The sequence below is a fragment of the Clarias gariepinus genome, chromosome 2 (genome assembly GCF_024256425.1).
Source record: "Clarias gariepinus isolate MV-2021 ecotype Netherlands chromosome 2, CGAR_prim_01v2, whole genome shotgun sequence".
NCBI lineage: Eukaryota > Metazoa > Chordata > Actinopteri > Siluriformes > Clariidae > Clarias > Clarias gariepinus.
Genome location: NC_071101.1, coordinates 37,071,138 through 37,095,645, shown reverse-complemented (window position 1 = coordinate 37,095,645; position 24,508 = coordinate 37,071,138). Strand labels below are relative to the sequence as shown.

The 24,508-nt window shown below is 37.9% G+C and overlaps 2 protein-coding genes across 4 annotated transcripts; both read right to left on the bottom strand.

Annotated features, from left to right (window-relative positions):
* Positions 1 to 388: 388 nt before the first annotated feature.
* On the bottom strand, positions 389 to 14,339 carry taf1a (TATA box binding protein (TBP)-associated factor, RNA polymerase I, A). 2 transcript variants are annotated; one of them, XM_053484236.1, is made up of 11 exons: positions 14,011 to 14,339; positions 8,104 to 8,267; positions 7,693 to 7,806; positions 6,934 to 7,132; positions 6,687 to 6,802; positions 6,445 to 6,603; positions 5,551 to 5,617; positions 5,312 to 5,435; positions 4,042 to 4,187; positions 1,772 to 1,855; positions 389 to 772 (listed from the first exon to the last, which is right to left on the bottom strand). In XM_053484236.1, the coding sequence occupies exons 1-10, from the start codon at positions 14,132 to 14,134 to the stop codon at positions 1,782 to 1,784; spliced, it is 1,287 nt and encodes a 428-aa protein (XP_053340211.1). In that variant the 5' UTR covers positions 14,135 to 14,339; the 3' UTR covers positions 389 to 772; positions 1,772 to 1,781. The 2 variants fall into 2 exon arrangements, with proteins under 2 accessions (XP_053340211.1, XP_053340219.1); XM_053484244.1 differs by having other exon boundaries at positions 669 to 772; positions 1,767 to 1,855.
* A 1,666-nt stretch (positions 14,340 to 16,005) lies between these two features.
* On the bottom strand, positions 16,006 to 23,677 carry brox (BRO1 domain and CAAX motif containing). 2 transcript variants are annotated; one of them, XM_053491190.1, is made up of 13 exons: positions 23,546 to 23,677; positions 23,095 to 23,219; positions 22,857 to 22,963; positions 22,467 to 22,563; positions 22,285 to 22,380; positions 20,841 to 20,913; positions 20,594 to 20,699; positions 20,403 to 20,492; positions 20,211 to 20,296; positions 19,896 to 19,977; positions 19,612 to 19,762; positions 17,572 to 17,731; positions 16,006 to 17,475 (listed from the first exon to the last, which is right to left on the bottom strand). In XM_053491190.1, exons 2-13 carry the CDS (start codon positions 23,193 to 23,195, stop codon positions 17,383 to 17,385), a joined length of 1,242 nt encoding a protein of 413 aa, XP_053347165.1. In that variant the 5' UTR covers positions 23,196 to 23,219; positions 23,546 to 23,677; the 3' UTR covers positions 16,006 to 17,382. The 2 variants fall into 2 exon arrangements, with proteins under 2 accessions (XP_053347165.1, XP_053347166.1); XM_053491191.1 differs by having other exon boundaries at positions 23,095 to 23,214.
* Positions 23,678 to 24,508: the final 831 nt, after the last annotated feature.

The window sequence follows — 24,508 nt, the reverse complement described above, 5'->3', positions numbered from 1 at the left end:
AGGGTGCCAATCCATCACAGGGCACACACACACTATGGGCAATTTTGGAAACGCTAATTAGCCTAACCTGCAGATCTTTGGACTGTGGGAGGAAACCGACCAAGCACGGGAAGAACATGCAAATTCCATGCACACAGAGATGGGAATCGAGCCTGGCCGGGAATCGAACCCGGACCCGGACAGGCTGAAGCTTAGGTGACTTCTGATTGTTCAAATCATGTTTTAAGATCATCTGTTGCTAGCTGTCGCCACATCTTATATTTAAAATTTAAAAAACAAAGTAAAATAAATGGCTTAGAACAGCTAAAGGATGCTTAGTTACCATGGTGCAGTGTTTGTGTTTTAAAAGTATGTAAATTGCCAAAGATACACATCGTCAAATGCACAATAAACTTGGAAAAATTTATTAAAAATTCTTGTGCTTTTATATACAAACAGCCAATAATTTATTAAAGACATCATTGACATACAAGTAGAAATACAGCTTTATGGTTAATTTGTGACTGAGACAGTCTACTCTGAGAATTCCCTTACACATTAAAGGGTAGATCAAGTGTATAGCATTGTGTGCGTTTCCATAAACAGCACCCAACTCAAAAGCCAATATTTGTAGCTTCACTTTTTTTTTTTTTATCTCAGGTTAAAGTTTTGCAAAAAAAAAAAAAAAAAAAAACATGGGATCCTCAGTGACCACAGAGCAATTTGTGGTTTATTCATTGAGTCCCATCGCCGACTGCAGGACAACTTTTCAGATGGACAGCAAGCTGAAGTCCTTAAAAAAATAATAATAAATAAATAAATAAATAATAATAAATAAATGTTACTTATATTATTCTCTTAAATAAATAGGTAGTGCATAGTTTTTAAGATGACTTAAGCCCAGTTCCCATTCATGCGTTGCTATAAATTCACAAATTGTAATAAGTAGTCTTACTGTTCTTGCCCCTTTTTGCAATTTAAAACCACATCAATTCATAGCTAAATTTGGGGAAATAGGAACTAGGCTTAACGCTAGCGACATTTTAAAAGATTACCAGTATAAATTCAGTGCTTAATGTTAGTATAGTAAAATATATTTGGTTTCTTTAAGAATCAAAAGGGCTTGAACAGAAAACTCCTCAGGAACCCTGAGATCGTCCTCACTGTCCCTGTCCTTGCTGGAACATCTGATTTAACTCACTACATACACAGTGCTTACTGTTTATTGACATAATTCTTGGAGTCGTCTTCTTTTTCTCCTTTTGCTGCTCCCAATGGGGGTCACCACACTGGACCATTTGTCTTTATCTAAAGCGGTCTTTCGCATTTTCCCTCGACACTCCAACCCTTCAACCCCCTGCATGTCCTCCATCACCACATCCATAAAACTCCTCTTGGGCCTTCCTGTTCACCTCCCGCCTGTCAGCTTCATCTCGAACAATCCTTCTCCTGATATCCCCCTCATCTCCCATGTGCACGTGTCTAAACCATCTTAATCTGTCCTCTCTAACTTTCGTCCGACCTGCACTGTCCCCTCTAATATACTCATTGAGTCTACATTACTTACTAGTGCCTTTGGAACTATCGTCTGTTAAATAAAGACTATATTAAGAACAAATAGAACATATTTCAAAAAATAAAATACTTAAAATATGTATATTGTTAAAGGCAAGTACTGTTGAAATATAAAACCTAAAAAAAAACACCCTTGTGTCTGTGCACAGTAGTACAAATCAATAACACACCACCGCAGGAACATTCAGGGTTATTTCAGAATATTTTAATACCTTACTTTCAAAACATCATGTCCTTCCTTTTTCTGAGTCGTTCTTTTTTCTTTTTTTCTCTTGATAGTACACCCTGTTGTAATGTCTGTCTGAAAGAAGAAACACTATGTTAACATTAAAATAAACATGTATACAGTGCCCTCTGCGCATAAACATGAGGTGTTCAAGTCAAACCGGGATCTCTGATGAATGAAGGCTTTAAAGTGTGTACTATTTACAGAAGACATTAAGCACGGTACGTCGATGAGACTTTTGGCTGCAGTAAAACATTTGAATAGTGCAAACGTTTATATAATGATCCCAGTCGAAGGAGCTCCGAGCCATCAGTCACCGTTCATTTGTACATTTAGCGAGTACAACACCTGATCCTTGAAAATCGGTGGATAACTTGTCACAAACTTGCAGAATGCAAGCATTTGTCTGTGAAAACTTTACACACAATAATTTACACGTTACAGGAACTCAGCAGGCTGATAATCACAAGAAAGAGCTATCCACCCACTTCTGCATACATAAGCTCGAAGAGAAAGCATGCCATCCCTTCCACGACAGATTTATTCCCTCTTGGACGACCAGAAATGGTTGTGGCACGTGTTCTTTCTGGACCCCACAGTTAGTTTATTAAAAGACAACTAATGCAACAGTTTCTATAAACCACTGTTAAAAGTTATTGGCCAAGTTTTTTTTATTGTGTGCCATTTGCCCTGACATGGTCGACGGAATTAAGTCTATGGCCTAATGTCTAACATGGTAAAAAAAAATTTTTAAAAAGCTATTGGTCCTGTCTTCCAGGCAGACATTTTAAGCTATTTAAGAGATTTTGTCCAAGTTATTTGAGGATGTGCATCTAAAATGCAGACCACATTGTCCAACTGACTTCAAATGCATCACTCTATCCATTCATCCATTAAGAGAATGCCCCTTGTTGAGGTTGAAGTATAGCTGAATGGAGACTCAAAGGCAGGAGAGATTATAGCTCATAGATTGGCAGAAGTCTGGAGCGACAACCTCCGTCTGGTACCACTGTGGCCCGCCATCAGGAGAAGGGGAAAGAAAAGGAATGAATATATACAGTACAGTGGGGCAAAAAAGGATTTAGTCAGCCATCAATTGTGCAAGTTCTCCCACTTAAAAAGATGAGAGAGGCCTGTAATTTTCAATTTACGTATACCTTAACTATGAGAGAAAAAATCCAGAAAATCACATTGTAGGATTTTTAATGAATTAATTGATAAATTTCTCGGTAAAATAAATAAAAATTTGGTCAACTACAAACAAGCAAGATTTCTGGCTCCAACAGACCTGTAACTTCTTGAGAACCTGAGACTCCTCTGTCCTCCACTAGTTAACTGTATTAATGGCATCTGTTATCAGTATAAAAGACACCTGTCCACAACCTCAAACAGTCACACTCCACTATGGCCAAGACCAAAGAGCTGTCAAAGGACACCAGAAACAGAATTGTAGACCTGCACCAGGCTGGGAAGACTGAATCTGCAATCGGTAAGCAGCTTGGTGTGAAGAAATCAACTGTGGCAGCAATTATTAGAAAATGGAAGACATACAAGATCACTGTCCATGTAACAAAGGCTACCATCAGTAACACACTGCGCTGCCAGGGACTCAAATCCTGCAGTGTCAAGGCCCGTCTGTAGTTTGCTAGAGAACCAAAATAGAACATTGTGTTTGGAGGAGAAAGAATGCTGAGTTGCATCCAAAGAACACCATACCGGGCAACGAAGGAGTGGCTTCGTAAGAAGCATTTCAAGGTCCTGGAGTGGCCTAGTCAGTTTCCAGATCTCAACCCCATAGAAAATCTTTGGAAGGAGTTAAAAGTCCATGTTGCCCAGCGACAGCCCCAAAACAACCCTGCTCTAGAGGAGATCTGCATGGAGAAGTGAAAGACTTACAGAAAAGTTTGGCCTTGGTTGTCATTGCCAACGAAGGGTATATAACAAAGTATCGAGATGAAATTTTGTTATTGACCAAACCATAATTTGCAAATAAATTCTTTAAAAATCCTACAATGTGATTTTCTGGATTTTTTTCTTATTATTATTTTGTCTCTCATAGTTGGGGTACACCTATGATGAAATTACAGACCTCTCTCATCTTTTTAAGTGGGAGAACTTGCACAATTGGTGGCTGACTAAATCCTTTTTCACCCCACTGTATATACACAAACCTGCAGTCACTCTAACACAGCACCACTGAAGCAAACATTTTAAATTAACATACTGTTTTACTAAAGACTTAAAAATATATAAATACTTACTATATACGCCAAAGAAGTGCATGACTTGGATTTTGACATTCGTAAGTTCCATGCTCTCTCTCCTGCTGTGAACGGGTTTATAATGCATTTTCATCCAAAGGTCTTTCCTTTCTTCCCACTCTGCTTTTATTAGATTCTTAAACTTTCTAAAGAAACATAAGTATATACTGGTCAGAGTGAGCCAAGTAACTCCTGGATTAAGGTGTTATGGGAAATACTGCAAGTAAAAGGATACGTATACTGCATGCACTACATCTATAACTTCACAATAAATGAAAATAGACCCCCATTAGCATCATGGATGATTTGAGCTTAGTTCACATTATATGTCTCTTTCTGCCTCAGTTCAATAACACACACTCTTTCCAAACTAGCATGCTCTGATTGGCATTTGCTTAAAGAAACTCAAAAAATTTATGCAAATAAATAAAAAATAATAATAATCTTAGCAGTCCTGAGCAGAAGTATGTTCATTTAAAATCTCATTGATATTACCATCTGTTACCACATAGAATCAAAAATAGATATGGATATTGGTGTAGATATGAGGCAAAATGTCAAACTTCCACTTTTACCTCTAGGAAATCTTTTTTTTCTTGGCAAGCATCAATTCAGTTTTGCTTTTTATAGTTCTTTAGTCGACGGATCCACACACACACACACACACACACATGCACGCACACACACAACACAGTGAACTTAACACCATAACTGCTTTTAAATGCTTCTTAGTAAATTGTTCCAGCAGTTTCGGAACTGACTGGTGTTGCCCAATTAATCACAATATTGAAATCACAATATTGATCAATAATTTAATTACAGAAGGCTGCGATTTATTTTAAGTAGTGTATGTATGTATTAGTGGTAGGAATATATGTGGAGTTTCTTTTTTATATGTATCATTTTGAGTTGACAAACAGAACATTCTCTTAATGAGTCAAGTTGTCTGATTATTTGCTGTTAGCCTAGATGAATACATTTGAACACAAAATGGTTCATTTAATAGTTCATATCTGATGTTCCATATTGAAGTTTAAATCGCAATCGCAATGTATGTCAAAATAATCGCATAAACGTGATTCGTTTTTTTTTTTTAACACAATCAGGTGGCCCTATAATGGACTTTTTTTCCTTGGCATTTCAGAGACAGAATTAAAGGCTACACTGGAGTGAGTCTGTTCATTAGGGTCATCTGATTTTTTTTCTACATTGATTATTTATGAAAATAAATGGCACAATTTGTCTTAAAATTTTGCTCATTTTCTCTTACTTGTTTTTGAGACGCTGCAGAAGCTGCAGAAGGCAGTTCCATGCTTTCATGTCAGTCTTCCAGCTGGAGTATTCGAGAAGGTTCATTAGAACACTAAGAGCACGCTGCAGATTCTTCTGCTCTCCTGTTGAAGAAGGAGAATGAGGACATCTGATCATCAATCAGCTGAGACATATCACAAGTTCATATTTTTAAAAAGTAGTCACACTAAAAGATAAAACAACTGTGTCAAAAATTACCTGAGCTTATCAAAAGTGTGCAATACTCCAGCATCAGCTCATGACTGGGAACCAGTGAGTGCAGAACCTGAAACAATTTAGGACAAATGTGTTTCTACTGTATATATTTAAAAAGTGGCAACCTATAGTTCTGAAAATAAGGCTAATGTACATCTGGCAATATATTTTTCTTTGTCTTTCGGCTGTTCCCTTTCAGGGGTCGCCACAGCGAATCATCTGCCTCTATCTAACCCTATCCTCTACATCCTCTTCTCTCACACCAACTAAAATTATGTCCTCTCTCACTGCATCCACAGATCTCCTCTTTGGTCTTCCTCTAGCCAATACAAGAACTTAAAGATATAAGAACTGTCAATACATGCAGGTCCTCAAATGTCCACTCCAAAAGTGAGTCAATTCCCATAGTCCCCAAGTGCCCAAATATAGAAATTAAAATGTTTACAGCCTAGCACAAAAAATATTTGTTCTCCATAGCTAGATATATTGTTCAGACAAGTGACGTCACAAAGGGTTTGTCCAGTTCTTTCAGTCTATGACTCTTAAATGGTTAACATCAAATTTTCATGCACTACAGTATGTGATGCACATTCTAACCACAAGGGGCAGTGTTCTATCTTGATGTGTGCTTAGGTTCATGTAAGAATTGTTTATGGTCACATTAATGTAACTGTAGTAAATGATATTTTATGTGCCTTATATCAGGTCTATGTCAGGTGGTTAGTACACCAGTGGTTGTTTTTCTTTTTCAGTACATTCCAAATTGTTGTACTGGCTATGCCTGATACTTGAGGTAAAGGTGATGGTCAAAGGACCAAATGGTTTTACGTTGGCCGAGACACAGCACACAGCACACGCACACTGAGAGGTCTATAGATTGTTGTCAGTATACTGTACCTTTAGGGTGCTAATAAGTTGAGCTGGTGAAGCTTTATTTCTTTTCTGAAACTTGTACAAGTAAACGTGAGCATTGGGGTTTGATGGGTAATCCTGGCTATATGCATAGTTTAGCAGTAACTGTAGAGCTTCTTCTTTATCGTTGTAGAATTCTAGCATCTGTCAGAAAAATAAGCGGAGTATGTAAGAAGCCATCAAAATTAAACAAACATAGATTTGAAGTCAACGATCTGTTAACTCACATCAATGCAACCACATATGAAAGGGTCCCACACTCCTGGCTGCTTAACGATCTCCTGCAGGGTCACAGAGGCTTGTCTGAAGTAGCTGTGCATCTCGTGCTCACTTACACAATCATCTGGTAAAACAGAACAACATTTATTTGTACAAAGCTGTTACAACTACAGAAAGTAGATTTTTGCTAAATAATAAAAACAAAAAAGTAAGACTCCGAGATATCTGGTGCAGAAATGAAGGGACCCGTCTTACCTGCATCAGAAATAGACGTCCTCTTTGTGGACCAGACCAAATAATCCAGGAAGCCGCAGTACGCATGGATGAGTTTTAACTCCAGAGACTGGTGTTCCGACTGCTTGCCGTACCTCCAGTTCATCGCAATAGAAAGCTGCTGCTTGGCGTTGTGAATGGGGCCGTTCAGCAGCAGGTGGAACATGTGTTCCAGACAGATCTGGCAGAAGCAAGGAGAACTGGAGTTTTATCTCATGCACAGAAAATGAATAAACGTTTAAAACAAAACAACAAAAAAGTAATGTATTACATGTATTTTAAAATTAATTACTTTGACCATTGGCATGTTTTCAAAAAGATTCATGTTCTCCAACATCCTTTAGTTTCAGTAAGTATGTAACCCATATGCCTTTTTTGTCAAGAAGAAACACCATAAATTTGTCATGTCATTTTAACTGTTGTTTTTTCTGTTTAGTTTTGTTGGTTTAAACTATTTGTCCTTCATTAATTACACCCACGTAACTCGTTTGTTGGGATTGTGCCACTAGGACTGTTTAAATAAGACACCTTGCCAGCTTTTCCATCAATAATTAATGATTCTTAGATTATTTATTGTTAATGTGTTCAACTATCAATTTAAGAAAAACTTTGCGGCTCTAGTCGCTATTACAATTCAGGAGTTCAGCAGTACTCAGAATTCCTCTTTTGACATTCCTTTCCTTTCATTTTTTTTTTAAACAAGACAAAAATATATTACAAATGAATATATTACAATCAAACCTTAGCGTAATTTTTCACTCCAGTGTTTTTCATCCTCTCATACAAAATATTAAACTGCTCCATCTGTTTGTTTGGATGATGCTTGAGGACTTCAGTGCCGAGTCTCCAAAAAATCTGTCGGGAGGAGAAAATGCAATAAAAAATTTTTTTTTACATTTAATATTTATACAGAATCTCATTAACACTTTGCTCCAGATGACCTTTTTGTTAATGTCACAGTTTTGTAAGGTAGAGGATTTCCCTGGATAATGGTGACATGCATAAGGTAATGGATAATGAAGATGTGCTAATAGAAAACACCAACTCGTTTGCAGAACAGTCATTCCCATAACCTCCTACCTTAAAGTCGACCAACTGTTCACTTCAGCAGCACCAGTGAATAAAGTTGGGGAAATGTTTCAGATGAATTACCTCACAAGCTGCCAATTGCTTGCTAGCTGTGGTGTCTTCCAGCGTTTGAGTGTAAACTTCTAAATATTGTACGGCCTCTTCCCAGCGATGATGCAGAATGGCATCTCTAATGGCACGAAGACATAATCTTGTACTTTTATGAAATCCAGTTTCTTTATGTTGCCCTTAAATCAAACAACATAACAACAGTTAGCTAAGCAACCTGTAGAAAGGCAGTAAAAAGAAACCATACAAAAAAAAATTTCCTGTGTGAAACTGACCGACTGCTGTCATGAACAGGGGTGGGTGGGCGTGTTACCTCACAGGTTGGGTGCATGCTCGAGGGTTTTATTTCACAGGCAGTGACTCACTGGGTCACTCGGTGACTAAACCACAATCCTCTCTTCACTACTACCCACATTAGACTTTAGAGCTTTTAGACCTATGGTAATAACTTTTAACTCGGTGACTAAACCACAATCCTCTCTTCACTACTACCCACATTAGACTTTAGAGCTTTTAGACCTATGGTAATAACTTTTAACTCGGTGACTAAACCACAATCCTCTCTTCACTACTACCCACATTAGACTTTAGAGCTTTTAGACCTATGGTAATAACTTTTAACTCGGTGACTAAACCACAATCCTCTCTTCACTACTACCCACATTAGACTTTAGAGCTTTTAGACCTATGGTAATAACTTTTAAAGCTATACTAATAAATTTTAGAGCTATATCAATAACTGACATTTTCCTGGATCTAGTAATGAAACATTCTATAGTTCACAGACACCATGAACTGAATCTTTAGGTGGAAATAAATGGACCTGTTATTCCAACATTATAATAGCGCATGGATTTTAATAACGACACTAATATTTAAGTATTTGTTTAGGAATATGTTCCTAAAATAATTGCCGTACTGCGATCAGGGTTTTTGTGGCCCATCACCAATCCGTGATCACAGAAATCAGAATCGCTGATAGCCATATCGATCGCTGATTGCTGATCACGGGTGTGTGGATGTTATTGGGATCTGCTTTTTAAAGAGGAAAATATTGACTATTCTAAACACCAGTGCATAAATATAATTAAGATCTGAGAAAGTATTATAAATTGAAAACTTTTATTTATTGAAAGGCAACATACGCAACATTTACATTTAGGCATTTGGCAGACGCTCTTATCCAGAGCGACTTACATGTTTATCTCATTACACATCTGAGCAGTTGAGGGTTAAGGGCCTTGCTCAAGGGCCCAACAGTGGCAACTTGGGCCCTTGAGCAGTCAGATGTGTAACTTGGTGGTTGTGGGGTTTGAACCTGGGATCTTCTGAACCGTAGTCCAATGCCTTAACCACTGAGCTACCCCATGGATAGCTCAGCTCAACATGGTGGCTGTTGCCTTGCACCCCCAGGGGCCGGGTTTGATTCCCTTCTCCGTGTGCACGGAGTTTGCATGTTCTCCTAGTGCTTGGTGGGTTTCCTCTGGGTACTCCGGTTTCCTCCCACAATCCAAACTTATGAAGATGAGACTAACTGGTGTTCCCAAATTGCCCGTAGTATGTGTGTGTGTGTGTATGTGTGTGCCCTGTGATGGAATGGCACCCTGTCCATGGTGTACCCCCACCTTGTGCCCCAAGTCTCCTGGAATAGGCTCCAGGTCCCCCACAACTCAACCAAAGCACCTTTATAAACATGAATTAGTTAAAATAATTTTATTTAATAGTTTATTTAATATATATACACACACACACACATTTGTCTCTTTTTGATGGTGAAAAGTTTTCAGATAAGCAACAAAACCTTATATGTGTTGAACAGTTCAGTGATACACACACACACACACACGTGTCACGAAGCTCCGCCCACAGCGTGCCTCTGACTAACAGTAAACACAAACGGACTCTTTACTGCGCCTTAACACTAGAAGCGCCGCGCCAGTGTCACCTACTAAAAGCGCGGTTCAGCGGTCATTTGACCGCCTATTGTTTTGAATGGGAAGCTGCTGCTGACACACAATGATCGCTAGATGGCGCTTTCACCCAAAGCAAATAGTTTAGCTCCAAGATCAACTTGCACTTGGACAATGCGCCATTCATTCCCGCGTTGATAATAAGCGGTATCTTTTTTTCATATTCAACTGAGAAAACCTACTACAGAGTCTCTAAGGGGACAAACGAAGAGGGAAAAAACAAGTCATGTTTGGAATTATAACCCAAAGTTTTTGATTTTTTTCTGCCGTTTTTTCTCCTCCTTTGTCCATCTAGGGGCTTCGTACTATAACAAAAAGGAAAGCTCTACTTAATTTTATATCGTATGGAGAAAATGTTATTAGTTTGTTCATTCTATTTGAAGCTTCTGAACGTCTCGGAGCAGCGATTTAGTTCTGAACTCGCTTCCGTGAAATTATCGCTAAAAAAATATTAAATTTGAATAAATCAGATCTACTACAGCAAATAATAAACTATGCTATGTCATAACCGAAGCAAACACAACGAATATGTCTCGTTTCGTTCAGTGTTGCTAGGCAACGGACCACGCGCCCAATCGGTTCACTTTGCCGCGGTGTATTATAAACCTGCGAATTGTTTCACTGCTTATGTTCATGTAATAAAAGCGAGGGAAATGTGGAAGTGATGTGTGGCCACTGAATGAGAACTAAACCAAAGATTTCGGTAACTACACTGAGTGTAACATCTGCATAGTGACACTAAACAGCTGAACAACTTCACTTTCCCGTTTACCTCTGAGAAAAAAAAGCTGCATGTTGTTTGTTTATATGTTTATAAAAGTACACGAAGTAGGCGCGCGCGCGCGCACACACACACACACCTCCCCTGAGCCCTCGGTCAACATCTAATGACCGTCGATATGCAAATGAGTCAAGACGTAGCCTAACGTGGTGTCGTGTCGGATTTCAGCGGTCAAAGAAAGTGGAAAGACTTTGAAACAGTTGCAGCGTTTTTTTTCAGTTTGCAGAGCGACGAGTCCGTTGTTTCACTGGTTATGACATAGTGACACTAAACAGCTGAACAACTTCACTTTTCCGTTTACCTCTGAGAAAAAAAAGCTGTATTTAGTTTGTTTATATTCAGAGTAACACCTTCCAACCACCTCTCATAGTCTATTGTTAATTAGTTTCAGCCAAATCATTAAAACTATCACTACATAAGTACCCCAACACCATTGATCATGAGTTTCAGCTGAAACTAATTCTATACATGCAACAGAAAATGTAGATGCAGATTCCAAATGTATAAAGATACATGCTGTATATATATATATATATATATATATATATATATATATATATATATGTGTGTATTCGATGCATGCTATATATATATATATATATATATATATATATATATATATATATATATATATATATATGTGTATGTGTGTGTAATCGAGGCTGGCTCTATTCAGGGGCAATAGGGGCAGCGCCCCATCAACTAAATGTCTGCACATGTTAATATATTCCTAAAATTAATATATTACAAGTTGATAAACTGATCTGCGGTAGCAGAGAAATCCGCTGAAAAAGGGACACTACACAATACGGTATTAGATGTCCCTCATGTCTCTGCCCCTCTGCTGTGCGTATTCATTCACAGGCTGCAGCGCGCGCGCGCGCTCACACACACACACACACACACACACACACACCTCCCCTGAAGTAGTTGCGGCGTTTTTCAGTTACAACAAGCACAGCGATGAGTATAAGAATAAAATAAGGTAACAGTTTGGTCTGTGTAGTTAGTGCCCTTGTATAGAATAAATGAATGAATAACACATTCCAACAACTTCTCAAGAAAGTGCCATAGTTTTGCAAAAATACTTGCAAAACATCAGCATACATTGGAGGGAACTTCTGAGGTGGTCAGTGATTGATGGCACGGTCGTTCGGAGGGGGTTGTGATCACACCTACTGTTCTTTTGTTTCTAGGCTGTCGGTCAAATATCTCTCCACTTGGAATGGAAGCACAAAATATAGGGGCAACATGCAAGGGATTTCAGCATCTCGACGCACAGTAGAAGCTGTTTATAAAGAAGACACTCTTTGTTTTTTTATTTTGTAATCTTTCTCGTGTTTACCTTTTACTGTACAATGTATATTCATTTTATTAATGAATTGCTGTGAATAAACTACATATGCAGTTGATTTACCAGAAAGGACTTTTTTTGTGCTAAACTAAACTTTAGGGTCAAGTAATAGCGATTTTATTTGAAAAGTATATATAGGGAAAGATTAAGAAACACGCTGAAGCGGAATATATATATATATATATATAGCATGCATCTTTATACATTTGGAATCTGCATCTACATTTTCTGTTGCATGTATAGAATTAGTTTCAGCTGAAACTCATGATCAATGGTGTTGGGGTACTTATGTAGTGATAATTAGTTTCAGCCAAATCATTAAAACTAACAATAGACTATGAGAGGTGGTTGGAAGGTGTTACTCTGAATATAAACAAACTAAATACAGCTTTTTTTCTCAGAGGTAAACGGAAAAGTGAAGTTATTCAGCTGTTTAGTGTCACTATGTCATAACCAGTGAAACAACGTGGACTCATCGCTGTGCTTGTTGTAACTGAAAAAAACGCTGCAGCTGTTTCAAAGTCTTTCCACTTTCTTTGACCGCTGAAATCCGACACGACACCACGTTAGGCTACGTCTTGACTCATTTGCATACCGACGGTCATTAGATGTTGACCGAGGGCTCAGGGGAGGTGTGTGTGTGTGTGTGTCTGTGCGCGCGCGCGCCTACTTCTTGTACTTTTATAAACATTCTACATATAAACAAACAACATACAGCTTTTTTTTCTCAGAGGTAAACGGGAAAGTGAAGTTGTTCAGCTGTTTAGTGTCACTATGCAGATGTTACACTCAGTGTAGTTACCGAAATCTTTGATTTAGTTCACATTCAGTGGCCACACATCACTTCCACACTTTCCTCGCTTTTATGCATAAGCAGTGAAACAATTCGCAGGTTTATAATACACCGCGGCCAAGTGAACCACGTTCCCGCCGATTAGGCGCGTGGTCCGTTGCCTAGCAACACTGAACCAAACCAGGCATAATCGTGGTGTTTGCTTCGGTTATGACATAGCATAGTTTATTATCTGCTGTGGTAGATCTGATTTATTTACATTCAATAGTGAGGCTTTATATCCTCAGGAGGGGTCATTACATATGTAATATGTAAAATAATATTGTTTTAAAGATACTTTCACGGAAGCTTCTAACAGAACAAACAAACTAATTAATTAAAACCTTATAATATTAAGTAAAGCGAAATTCCCTAAATGTCCTTATAAAATATCGCTGATTATCAACGCCAGAACGAATGGCGAATTGTCGATATTTTACGGAAGCATATATATATATATATATATATATATATATATATATATATATATACTGCATATATGGAATGAAACCTGAGATAGTTACACATACGCACTGAATGACGCATAGATAGTATGCGCGATTCCTTGCGCCATCTGCTGAGAGAAATGAGAATCGCAGGTTGGAAAAGACAGGAAACGTCATGCCGCCGCGCAGCTGTCAGCGATTTCACGTAAATAAGAGCAAAATAGCTTTATACTGGCTTTTACTGGTGCGATTTTAAAAATTTAAGCATACAGGGTGATTAAGCTCACAGAACTAGGAAAAGTCATGAAAGGAGGGTCCTGGAAATTGATCGAGTGTGAAGTATTTTTTTTTTTTTACCCCCTTGCGGTCAAAAGACCGCTGCTCGGCGCTTCTAGTGTTAACACACTTCGGTTCAGGACGCGACTTGACCCACTGGATCTTTAACATCTTCTGCATATATTAAAAGCTTTATGTACAATAATGTGTAGAAACTAAGAACTGAACAAACTCGCTCGTCTCACCGCGGTGAAGTGTCCTACCTTTGGCGGGGTCCACGTGCAGTAAGCGGCTCTGTTTCAGCGTGCTCTCACTTCTGTCCTCATCCGAAATCTCATCGCTCTGCTCCGCCGCTGAGACGTTCAGCTCTAACAGAAAATCATCCATACCGGACTGTTTCTGTACTGGTTATTACTGTGAGTCGCTAATAAAACGCTCTGATTCGTCCGCAAGTCTCTGCAGAAAACCAGCATGAAATCATCACCTATAATTAAGCTTTAATCCAGCTCTCACTTTCCATGAGATGGGTTTTAAATAAATAAATAACTACAGCAGCAACAGCACATTAAAAACCCAGGTATCCGTATACAGCCCCACGCCAACAATAGTCACCTTACTTCCGGGTTTGACAAACTTTTGTCAAAATAAAAGTCCCACAGAGCCAAAACTAGTTCTACTGCTACTACGAAAAATAATAATACAGTATTCATAATTATTATAATTATATAAAACTTAATAAACAACCATAAATAAAAATAAAAAGTTTGGGAGATAAAAAAAAATGTATAGCTTAATATAATCTTAACCAATGAGTTTCCAAAAAATCAGCAGCATTCAGTTTTCATGGAAGACCTGGGTTCAATTCAGCCAATGCCCAAACCCCAGACATATTACCTTATATTGCTTTGTCTTAAACCCGGAATAAAATGGAATGATTCTGTCGGATAAAATCTGTGCCGGATCAGATGGTCAGCTTTGGCAACCCCTTAATGGGAGCAGCAGAAAGACCATCAACAACATATAGTTGTCATGAATAGGAAATCTAGCTATGAAGACCAAAAATGTTTGTACAAAGAAGGTATGGTACACCTTAAAAGGGTGCAAATCCATTGCAGGACACACACCTACACAATCCCACACAATTACAAACCATTATATGAGGTGGATAAACAATTAACCTAATCTGCATATTTTTGGACTGTGGGAGGAAACCGGATTACCCGGAGGAAACTCACCAAGCACGGAAAGAATATGCAAACTCCATAGACACAGATCTGAGGCCGAAATCAGCCCCTTAATCCTGGAGTTGTGAGGCCACCGTGCCACCTCACTAATTTACAGTACTCTCTGAAAGTTTTGGAACAACAAGGCAATTCCTTGTCATCATCTATACATAGAATATATTTGGATCAAAAGATGAATGAGACAATAGATTAGAATATGTTCTTCCCAGTTAAATTGGGTGCAATGTCTTTGCAAACTGTTAAACTGAACGTAGACCCTTAGATTTATTTTGCTGCCCCATCATGGGTTTTATCATCAATGAAGATTAGTGAGAATGTTTCAGAAACAGCAATGCAAGCCCAAGCCATGACACTACCTCCACTATGCCTCTCTCAACAGCTTGGCATACTTTGGCCTTTCCATCACTTTAGTAGAAGGTCATATCTGTTCTATAACTGGTTGGGTTTGCACATGCTGAGTATGGCCTCCTTATTTTTAATGGAAAAGTCTTCTTTATATGATGATAATGTAAATATAAACAGATATCGGGAAATAAAAGTTGAAATTTTGATCTGCTGTTTTATATTCATTGTTTGATCTCCAACCCAACCTCGCCATTCCAATACTTTCAGAGCAAAAGATAGACCAGGCTGTTCAACTTCGGTCTTGGCGGTCCAGCGTCCTGCACGGTTTGTAATTCACCAACACATAAACACACTCTCTGTAATTTACAGATGAGTTGATTTATCAGTGTTTGAACAGAATAATCAGCAAACTGTGCTGGTTGCTGGCCCTCCAGTACTGAACAGGAAGATCCCTGCTGAAGTCACTGGGTATGACTTACAAATCATAGGAAGTTATAAGAACCTTTTATAGACTTCCTATAATCCTGTATGTATTTGACAGAAATATCAAACCATGTAGAACATCTCCAGATGGAAACTGATGAGCATGATAAGAGGATGTAACAATGACAATGGCACTGCATTACATATACAGTTGTCATGAATGAACAAATTGACAATGGCTAATAGGGTACTTATTTAATCATAAAATGAATGTAATATTTTATAACTTCATTTTCTAGTAAATGTACAATGATTTTAGCATGAATATTTTTCACTCTTATTTTAATCATATTTATTTACAAGCATACTGTTCATAAAACAATTCCCAAAGTACACATTTGACAAACATTTTACTGGAATAAGGCATGAAATACATGACAGCAAGTCTGAAGCTGAGTATTTTAGCATGTTTGTAATAACATTAAAATCAAACTACAGTTCATTATACAGCTCACTATTCACTTCAGCTTTATTTATGGTTTTTAACAAAACCACTGTTTAAGCGTATGGGTTTACATGCATGCACTGGTCACTTTACTGGGAACTCTGTGCGCATACTGGATGACTCTAGTCACCTCAGGTGTTCAGCCACAACACTTTAGCACAGCGTATTGGATAACAACTGTATTGTTAACGTAATACGTCATGTACAATTTTATAATCCATGATAATCAAGAACATTCCGTTTATAATCGTTGGCTTGTAAGTTGATGCATTGAGCCATTAAATCCAATTGTTATTCCCAGGGTTAACACACTAGGTGGAGTTCTGCATTGGTTGAAAACTTGCAACTTGATGCTATTACAAACAATTGTTTGCTATAGACACTCTCCTCTGAGAGGAGGTTCTCAAATCTGTGCACCTTCAATGAGCCAAATAAAATGTAAACTAATCAAATTTTATTTCTGCTAAATGTGCACATCATATTTTTTTTATGAACTGTTCATGTTAAAACAATATATGTTTTTTTTTATTCCTTTTCAAATATTTGTGATATACAGCATATATTTTAACATCCTTCATTATTATGCATATACATTTTAAATGCACATGGATTTATTTCAATTTAACTGACATTATTGGCTCCAGAGGTTAGCAACATCTGCACCTTCATGTATAACATTCCCAAACATAATTTTAATCAAATATACAAGAGATACCCCCGAAACAACCCTTAACGAGGAGTTTTAGTAGACTTTGAAATCTGGTAATGTTTTAAAATTGAAAAAGAAGTTCAGTTTTCAGGCTTAAAAGTGAAAGAAACGATTACTTTTAATTAAAATAAAAAGTGTATGGTCTTTTGTGCAGAGCTTTCAACAATTTTTGTGGATCTCATTCGGGGGGTTCAATATGAATACAGTATTAGATAATCTCCTATGTAGTACACTTGTCTTGCTGTGGAACACAAAAACACTACGTAAATGGAATCCATAACGTTAGCTCGAGTATTATCGAGCACCTCTGTATTTCAGATCGCACACTAACAGCTTTGATTAATTAGGTTAAGGGTTAATCAATCATAAACATAATTACAATCTCATGCTCAAGAGCTCCTGGAAATGCTCAAGAGAGCACACATCCGGTGTCTTTCTGCGGCTTGAGATCAGGTTCCTTCACAGGCTTAATCTCCTCCTCCTGCTTGGGTTTGGAAGTTGCCTAGGAGCCGGAGAAGAATACATTTGTTAATTGATCTGCCAGCATCTGGGCGTAGCAATGTTTTTTTTTTTATGACCAAATCCTCTTGATGTATACCTTGTCATCTTTAGCTCCTCTGGTGAGATCGAATGTGGTGTAAACCTCAGGAGTACACTGACTGCTCAGCGGAGGAAGCTCAAAGCTGATGGGCTCTGCCAAACCATAACTTGCCTTCAACTCCAAAACTGGTGCATCTTTTGGCACTTTATGAAAGTATCTGTCACACAAAAATAACATTCCATTAAAAATCGATATTTTTATAGACCATGATCATGAGAGCTGATGAGCAGCACTTGCTTGTGATCATATTTTAGGTTGATAGCAGCATAGGTGCAAATGCATTTAATACGAGAAGCTGTTACTCTTGACTTAGCATTTTTGAAGTAAACATGCAGTCATCCAAAGTTCTGACTACCAGCTAGTTTGTCCCTTTGTTCACCTTTGTTTGAGATAATCTCATTAACAAGGGTTGCCAGGTTTCACCAAAATTCTAAGGTCACAGACCTTATGCTAGGGGTGCAAACGCTCACGAAAACGTACAGTTCGGGCGGTTCGTTTTCCCTTTTTTATGCGATTTGATTTTAGAAGAATGACAAAAATCATTTAGCTTCTTTCCAATTATTCCTTACAGAACTTTGGAAACATTTAAAGCCTAAGATGTTCGTTTAGGAGTTTTAAATGAAAACAGCATTCAAGATGTTTAAACAAAAATAAAATTTACAATACTCAATTGTTAAAATGCAATGTGTTTAATTCATCTTTTTTTTAAATACACTATTGTCCATATAATTAAAGTGTTCACCTTTGTCCTTGGAGCAATAATGAATAAAATATAATAATACTTAGAATTTCGAGATGAAAAAAGGGTCTTTGGTGGGTAATAAGATTATTAGGCCAATGTAGTAAACAAAGATACTGTATGTGCATAAGTAATGGAGCTATAGTATGAGTCCTGATATTGATATTATTTATTCATTTATTTATTTATTTGTCCTTAAGACATTTTGCCACAGTTGTGGACGTGTGCTTGGAGCATCGTTCATTTGGAAGAAGCATTTAAAACCAAACTTGAACTTCCTGGTTGATGTCTTGAGCCATCTGTTGTTTCAATAAATCCACATAATCTTCCTTCCTCATGATGCCATCTATGTTGTTCAATTCTTGTTTCATCAGACCAGGGGACATTTCTCCAAAAAGTAAGAGCTTTGTAATCTATGTGCATCTGCAAACTGTATTTTGACATTTTTTATGGCGGTTTTAGAGCAGTGGCTTCTTCTTTGCTGAGCAGTTACTTTGATATCGGCCTTGATTTTTACTGTGGATACAGATACCTTTGTCTTCCACCAGTGTCTTCACAAGCTCCTTTGCTGTTGTTATCGATTTGCATATCCTTTCTGAGCAGTATGATGGCTCCATGGTTCCATGTTGTTTATACATGCGTAATATTGTTTGTACAGATGCCCTTCAGGTATTTGGAAATTGTTCCCAAGGATGAGCCAGACTTGTGGAGCTCCACAATTTTTTTCTGAGCTCTTGGCTGATTTCTTTGGTTTATCCCTTGATGTCAACCACAGAGGCATGAACTTTGAAGGTAGCCCTTAAATTACATCCACATCTCCAATTGCCTCAAATTATACCAGAAGCTTCTAAAGCCATAAGATTATTTTCTGGAATTTTACAAGCAGTTCAGAGTCACCTAAGTGTATGTAAACTTGTATGGCTTATTGGTTTTATGAATTAAAAGTGAAATAATATAACTGTCAATAATTATTGAAAAAAAATACCCGTGTCGTGCATAAAGTAGATAAGAAATCTGTTTAAATTACTTCAACCTAAGTGTATGTAAATTTCTCACTTCAACTGTAACTGAATCGAGGTACCAGTGCAGATTTGGGTCAGTGTGGCAACTATGTCATTAACTGCCCAGCGCACTCGCCTGTTCCACAGTCTGTTCTTGGGGCACAGACACAATTCACCCCTAAGGATGTCTATTAGCATTTACTGCAGTTCCGAAGTCTGACCACTATTCATAATAATAAAAATAATAATAATAATAATTACAACAATAATTTTATTTACATAAACTTTATAACTTACATAAAGCCATTTTCCCTTTGACATTTCTCCAGCGTGTTTTTGATCAGACCCCCGAGCTTCGTGAAGAAGAGCTGTTCAGAAGGCTTGGCGGTGCTGCCTGGGCCTTTAGTTTGCCGATACTCTTTACACAGTGCCTCGGCACGCAAATAAACTAGAGGTGGAAAAAAAAACAGAAGTACAAACTGAAATGAGCTGAGCCCTTAAGTGTACATGGGCCTGAATAATAATATTTCCACTACGGAAAAAACATGTGCAGTAATAAACATATTCTTTAAATAACTTACATTTTTCAGCCTCTTGTAGGGATCTAATGGCCTCGCCACACTTGTCACTAGCAAGTAGAGTCTGGCCATAGTAGCAGTGTGCCTAGGGGACGAAAAAAAAAAAAAGCAACATTTCATCTTCTCAAATGAAGCAACAATGGTTGTGTTATAATCTGTAATACAAATGGCTATGATGATACGATAGGTTTAGGCAATATGCAATACTTTTACAGGTTTGGTGATGAACAATAACTGGTAACCTTACAGGAACCCTGGTCTTGGTGCAGCAAGGCTAGCATAACCAGAACACATGAACACTGATGAACAAAGACTTACGTAAGCCATGTAAAAGTGCTGCTTTAACTGCAAGTACTTTCTCCATTTATTGCTGCACTCTGGGTCCAGAGTGTTCAGAGTATGATCTACAAAGAAGAAAAGTTTACTCACACAACAAAAGATGAAAAGATAATAAAAGCTTCTTATATTTATATTTTTAAGCTTCTTTAATAGTATTTAATTCCCACACACCAGCCTTCTGGTAGTAGTTTGCGGTCTCTTGTGCCAAAGCTGCAATAAGGCCCGCGTTATGCTTCAATTCGATTGCACGAGCGATGGTCACTAAACGCAAACCGAGAAATACAACGCCCCAAAATTAAGTGTTTGTTCTGGCAATGGAAACGATCCAGAGAAAGTAAATAGACATAGAGAAATTTCCACACCTTCTTGGGCCTCTGCTTGACTCTGCACAATGTAGGTGTCAATCACCCTGGGCTCCATGTCTCGGCCTTTCTCCACTGGCGTGATCAGGCGTGGAATCTGAACTTCCTGGAAGGAATGAGACAAATCTAAAAGTTAATAATTAATAATAATATTTAATTTAATATTAAATCAGTTTAAACATACTGCAAAGATAGAAGGCATGATTTTTTTAATGCGATCTAGAATTGTGTCTGGAACGAAGTTTACCTTGAGGTATTTGAAAATTCCTGCTGCAGTTTTCAGATTCTTATGAACCTCTTTCGCCTCATCTTCAGTAACGCTAAAATGACACAATTAGCATATAGAACTCAGTTTTTACTTTTTACAAGACAACAAGACTCGTGATGAAATTTCTTGTGACTGAGGACATCAAAACAATTTACATTTACAGAAGACTTAAAGGCACAGTATTTTGATGAGACTCTTTTTAAAAGAATGCATTTTAAAGAAGGCTGTATGTTCGTAAATGTCGGTCCTGGCCGAGGGGGCTTGGAGCACATTGTAATCATTTCCGGAAAGCATTCAGCATGTGGTGTTCCACAAACACGTTACAGGAACTCGGCTGGGAGTTATGACCACATCCCCTGGACAGTCCGAACCTTAGTCCAAGCCATTTCCACATGTTTGGGCCATTAAAGGAGTGTTTCAGACGTGAAGAAGGCAGTCCGATCATGGCTCGGGGCGTGCTGAGAAAAATTTCTACCTTGATGGCATCCAAACACTAATATAACGCTGGGATAAGTGCATTAGTGTAGCAGGGATAGCAGGGGCTAGATTTCTTATCCTGCACAATCAAAAGTCCTGCTTTAACTTCAACGCCCATTATATTATACATAACAAACATGACATAAAATATGCTGTCTTATGTCATTTCTTAACACAATCTGATTAAAATTCAAAGCCTCAGTTCTGCAGCATTTGCTCTTAGGCACCGATGTTACACAAAACAAAGAGCAGCACTATTCCAGCTTCTTCACCATGACCACTGACGTCAGTCTTTGCACCTCCTGACCTACTACTTCCTGTATCCACTTCACCCAAGGATCTTTTTGCATATATTTTTTAACATTTATTTTTTTGAGCAGACCGCAGGCTGAAGAAGTGAAGAACAGTCCTGTGATATTATTAATGACATATAAGACATGCTGAACATGTTAAAGGTTCTCTTGTTAATATAATTCTTTTCAATGAACATGTTTTGTTCTTCTCCACAGAAGTGTGTTTCTCAGCGTAGATGACAATGTTATCTCTGTTTTGACCCTGGAACATCTGTGTATGTGCATGAAGCTTCAATAAAAACTATTCTTTTCTCCAAGTTAGTGCCTGCTTGCATCTTCATTAATGAGAAAAAGTAAAAATTGCCTCTCAATTTAATACGGTGTTTACATTTGTTAGTTGAAAATGCACACAAGTTACAGTTTGAATTAGGCGACTGTAGCTATAACAATCTGCTAGAGCAGTGTTTCCCAAAGTGTGGGCCACAAGATGTTGTTTATAAAAAATTAATAAAAAGATTAAAATTTTAAATTTTGCAATTCAGTTTAAAAGTTTTATATAATAAGACAACAAAAGCTACTGAAGAAAAGCCTAATTATATTTCCTTTTCCATCAGCTCACAGTCATACCATTTGTTTAAAACTAATGCACTTACTTTTCCTTTCCTGCCAACCTTGATGCAAATTTGGTATGCCAAACAGCAACATTAAAACCCATGGACACCAGCTCGAACACAGCATCTTGTTGGGAACTAAATAAAAACAAGAGAAATAAAGTTTCCATAAATGTTCCTGAGGTACTAGTTTGCTGTACGTCTTTCTCTGTATGATATTTTACCTGGGTGTGTTTCCTTGCAAAGTGTCAGTCCACTTAAAGTTCTGAATGAAGCGCAGCTTGTTCTCTTGTGTCGTGCCATCCAGAGACACAATAAACCCTATTCATGTCAAACAGGAAAAGAAAAGAAATATTCATATCACACCAAGCCCTTCTTTCATATTAATAATTAATGTTATAGCTTACGGTTGAGATAGTCGATGTAAATATCTGTACGTAGCTTGTACTTGTGTTACGTTTTTCAACTTAATAGCGCCTTTAATGTTTTAAGAGGAGGTGGGCCAAAAGTATGCGCTCCCCTGATCACTCCCCACCTATACAGTTTGATGGTTCCTTGCCAAACTGTTGCCACAAATTTCAACAACAATAAGTGTAGTCCAAGAATACACAAACCCTGTAAAAGAGCGAAGTATTCATCAGTGGCTTTCTTCATGATCTCCGGGGTGCACGTAGCATCTGTGAACATGTCCAGAAGTCTGGCCCTTGTGGTCCTCAAATCACTGCATCACAAACAGGATTTCACAATGTCAAAAACTTTTTTTTACTTTTGTTCACGGTCATGTTGTTTATGTACAAAAATGTAAAGCACATCCATCACCCAAGGTGACATCAACTGATACAGGGTACTTACTTGCAGATTTTATTGGCAGCAGGACTGGATGCCACCCCGTACAGGTTAAAGGAGACGGGCGCTGTGGCCTTCAGAGGATTCCGGTGAAACCAGTGTGTCATAATGAAACTCCTTACACACCTGTGCTGAGAATGTCACAGGAGCTGTTCATGGACACTACTGACATTCTGAGATTTTAGTAACATTGTAACTGTTTTGTTTCTTCTTTGTTACAGCTTATAATCAATGTAACAAATTGTAACTAAATAAATGCTTTTATGTTCATCTAATGATCATACACTTGTATCATTTTATTCACAGACACCCATGACAGCTATTGTATAGAGTACAATCATCCCTTTACATGAACAAAATATAACCTCAACTACGCAGAACGAACAACAGCCGAAAACATAGCTCTCTTCTCTGAACCCCAAACACCACGACATTCACAACTAACAACTGAATTCACCTGATACCGCGAAACCGAACCACTGAACTGTCCAACTCTTCTTATTTCTTTTCCTCTTCTTCTTTTTCTTCTTATCGGAACTGCTTCTAGACAAAACCAGGAGCTGATCCAAAACAGGAAACCTTCTTCCTGGTTCCCTACGTCCCAGATGACGTAAAGGTCGTAACTCGTAATTCCCAACATAACCAGAAATCAGTTCTGTCAACTCCCCCGGAACTCCTACTCGGAAACTACGAGTTCTGCAAGTGACGTCATACCAACATGGCGGCAAACAGTACACAGAACAGTAACAATATACTGTACTTACACAAATACTTATTCTAAATCAATAAATATATACATATCATTTTGTTACATTTTTAATTCTGACTTTACACAGACATACAAGGAGTAAAAAGCCATTCATAGTTTTAGGACAAAATATCGGGGGTGTTCAAGTCAAAGCAGGACTTGATGAAATTTCTTGTAAATTAATGCATAAAAACTGATTTCAATTTACAGAGGACTTTAAGCACAGTATTGCGATAAGACTCTTAGCCACAGTAAAGCATTTGAATGGTTTCCTTGAACATTCCGGAGTTATCCTTGAATACTGATGCTTAAGTTCTCACCAACTTGCAGAAGGGATGCATCTGTCTGTGGATACTGTACACATAATCACTCATGAACACCACTTCCACATTACATGATCTCGGTTGGGACTTATTGCACCGTACAGTCCTTGCTCCAAGCAATTTCCACATGTTTGGCCCATTATAGGAGTTACTAGGAGGCCAGCGTTTTGGACAGTCCAATTATGGCTCCACCCTACCACAGTCAAAAGTTTTGGTCTGACTAAAACACCCCTCATATATGCACATATATAATGTGTTATATTTTAGGCCAAAATACATTGAAATGAAACAAGGTGCTACCTGAGAAGCCAAAAAAGCCAAAAAGATCTCCCCTGTTATGTGTTGATTT

What these genes read in the sequence shown, in the direction of transcription:
- taf1a (XM_053484236.1), bottom strand. Translation starts at nt 14,134, where the DNA reads ATGGATGATTTTCTGTTAGAGCTGAACGTCTCAGCGGCGGAGCAGAGC. An exon ending in TCATATGTGGTTGCATTGAT is followed by an intron (nt 6,604 to 6,686) that starts GTGAGTTAACAG and finishes TTTTTCTGACAG; the next exon opens with ATGCTAGAATTCTACAACGA. An exon ending in AACTTATTAGCACCCTAAAG is followed by an intron (nt 5,618 to 6,444) that starts GTACAGTATACT and finishes AAATTGTTTCAG; the next exon opens with GTTCTGCACTCACTGGTTCC.
- brox (XM_053491190.1), bottom strand. Translation starts at nt 23,195, where the DNA reads ATGACACACTGGTTTCACCGGAATCCTCTGAAGGCCACAGCGCCCGTC. An exon ending in CAAAGGGAAAATGGCTTTAT is followed by an intron (nt 17,732 to 19,611) that starts GTAAGTTATAAA and finishes TTTGTGTGACAG; the next exon opens with ATACTTTCATAAAGTGCCAA. An exon ending in GAGGAGCTAAAGATGACAAG is followed by an intron (nt 17,476 to 17,571) that starts GTATACATCAAG and finishes TCCGGCTCCTAG; the next exon opens with GCAACTTCCAAACCCAAGCA.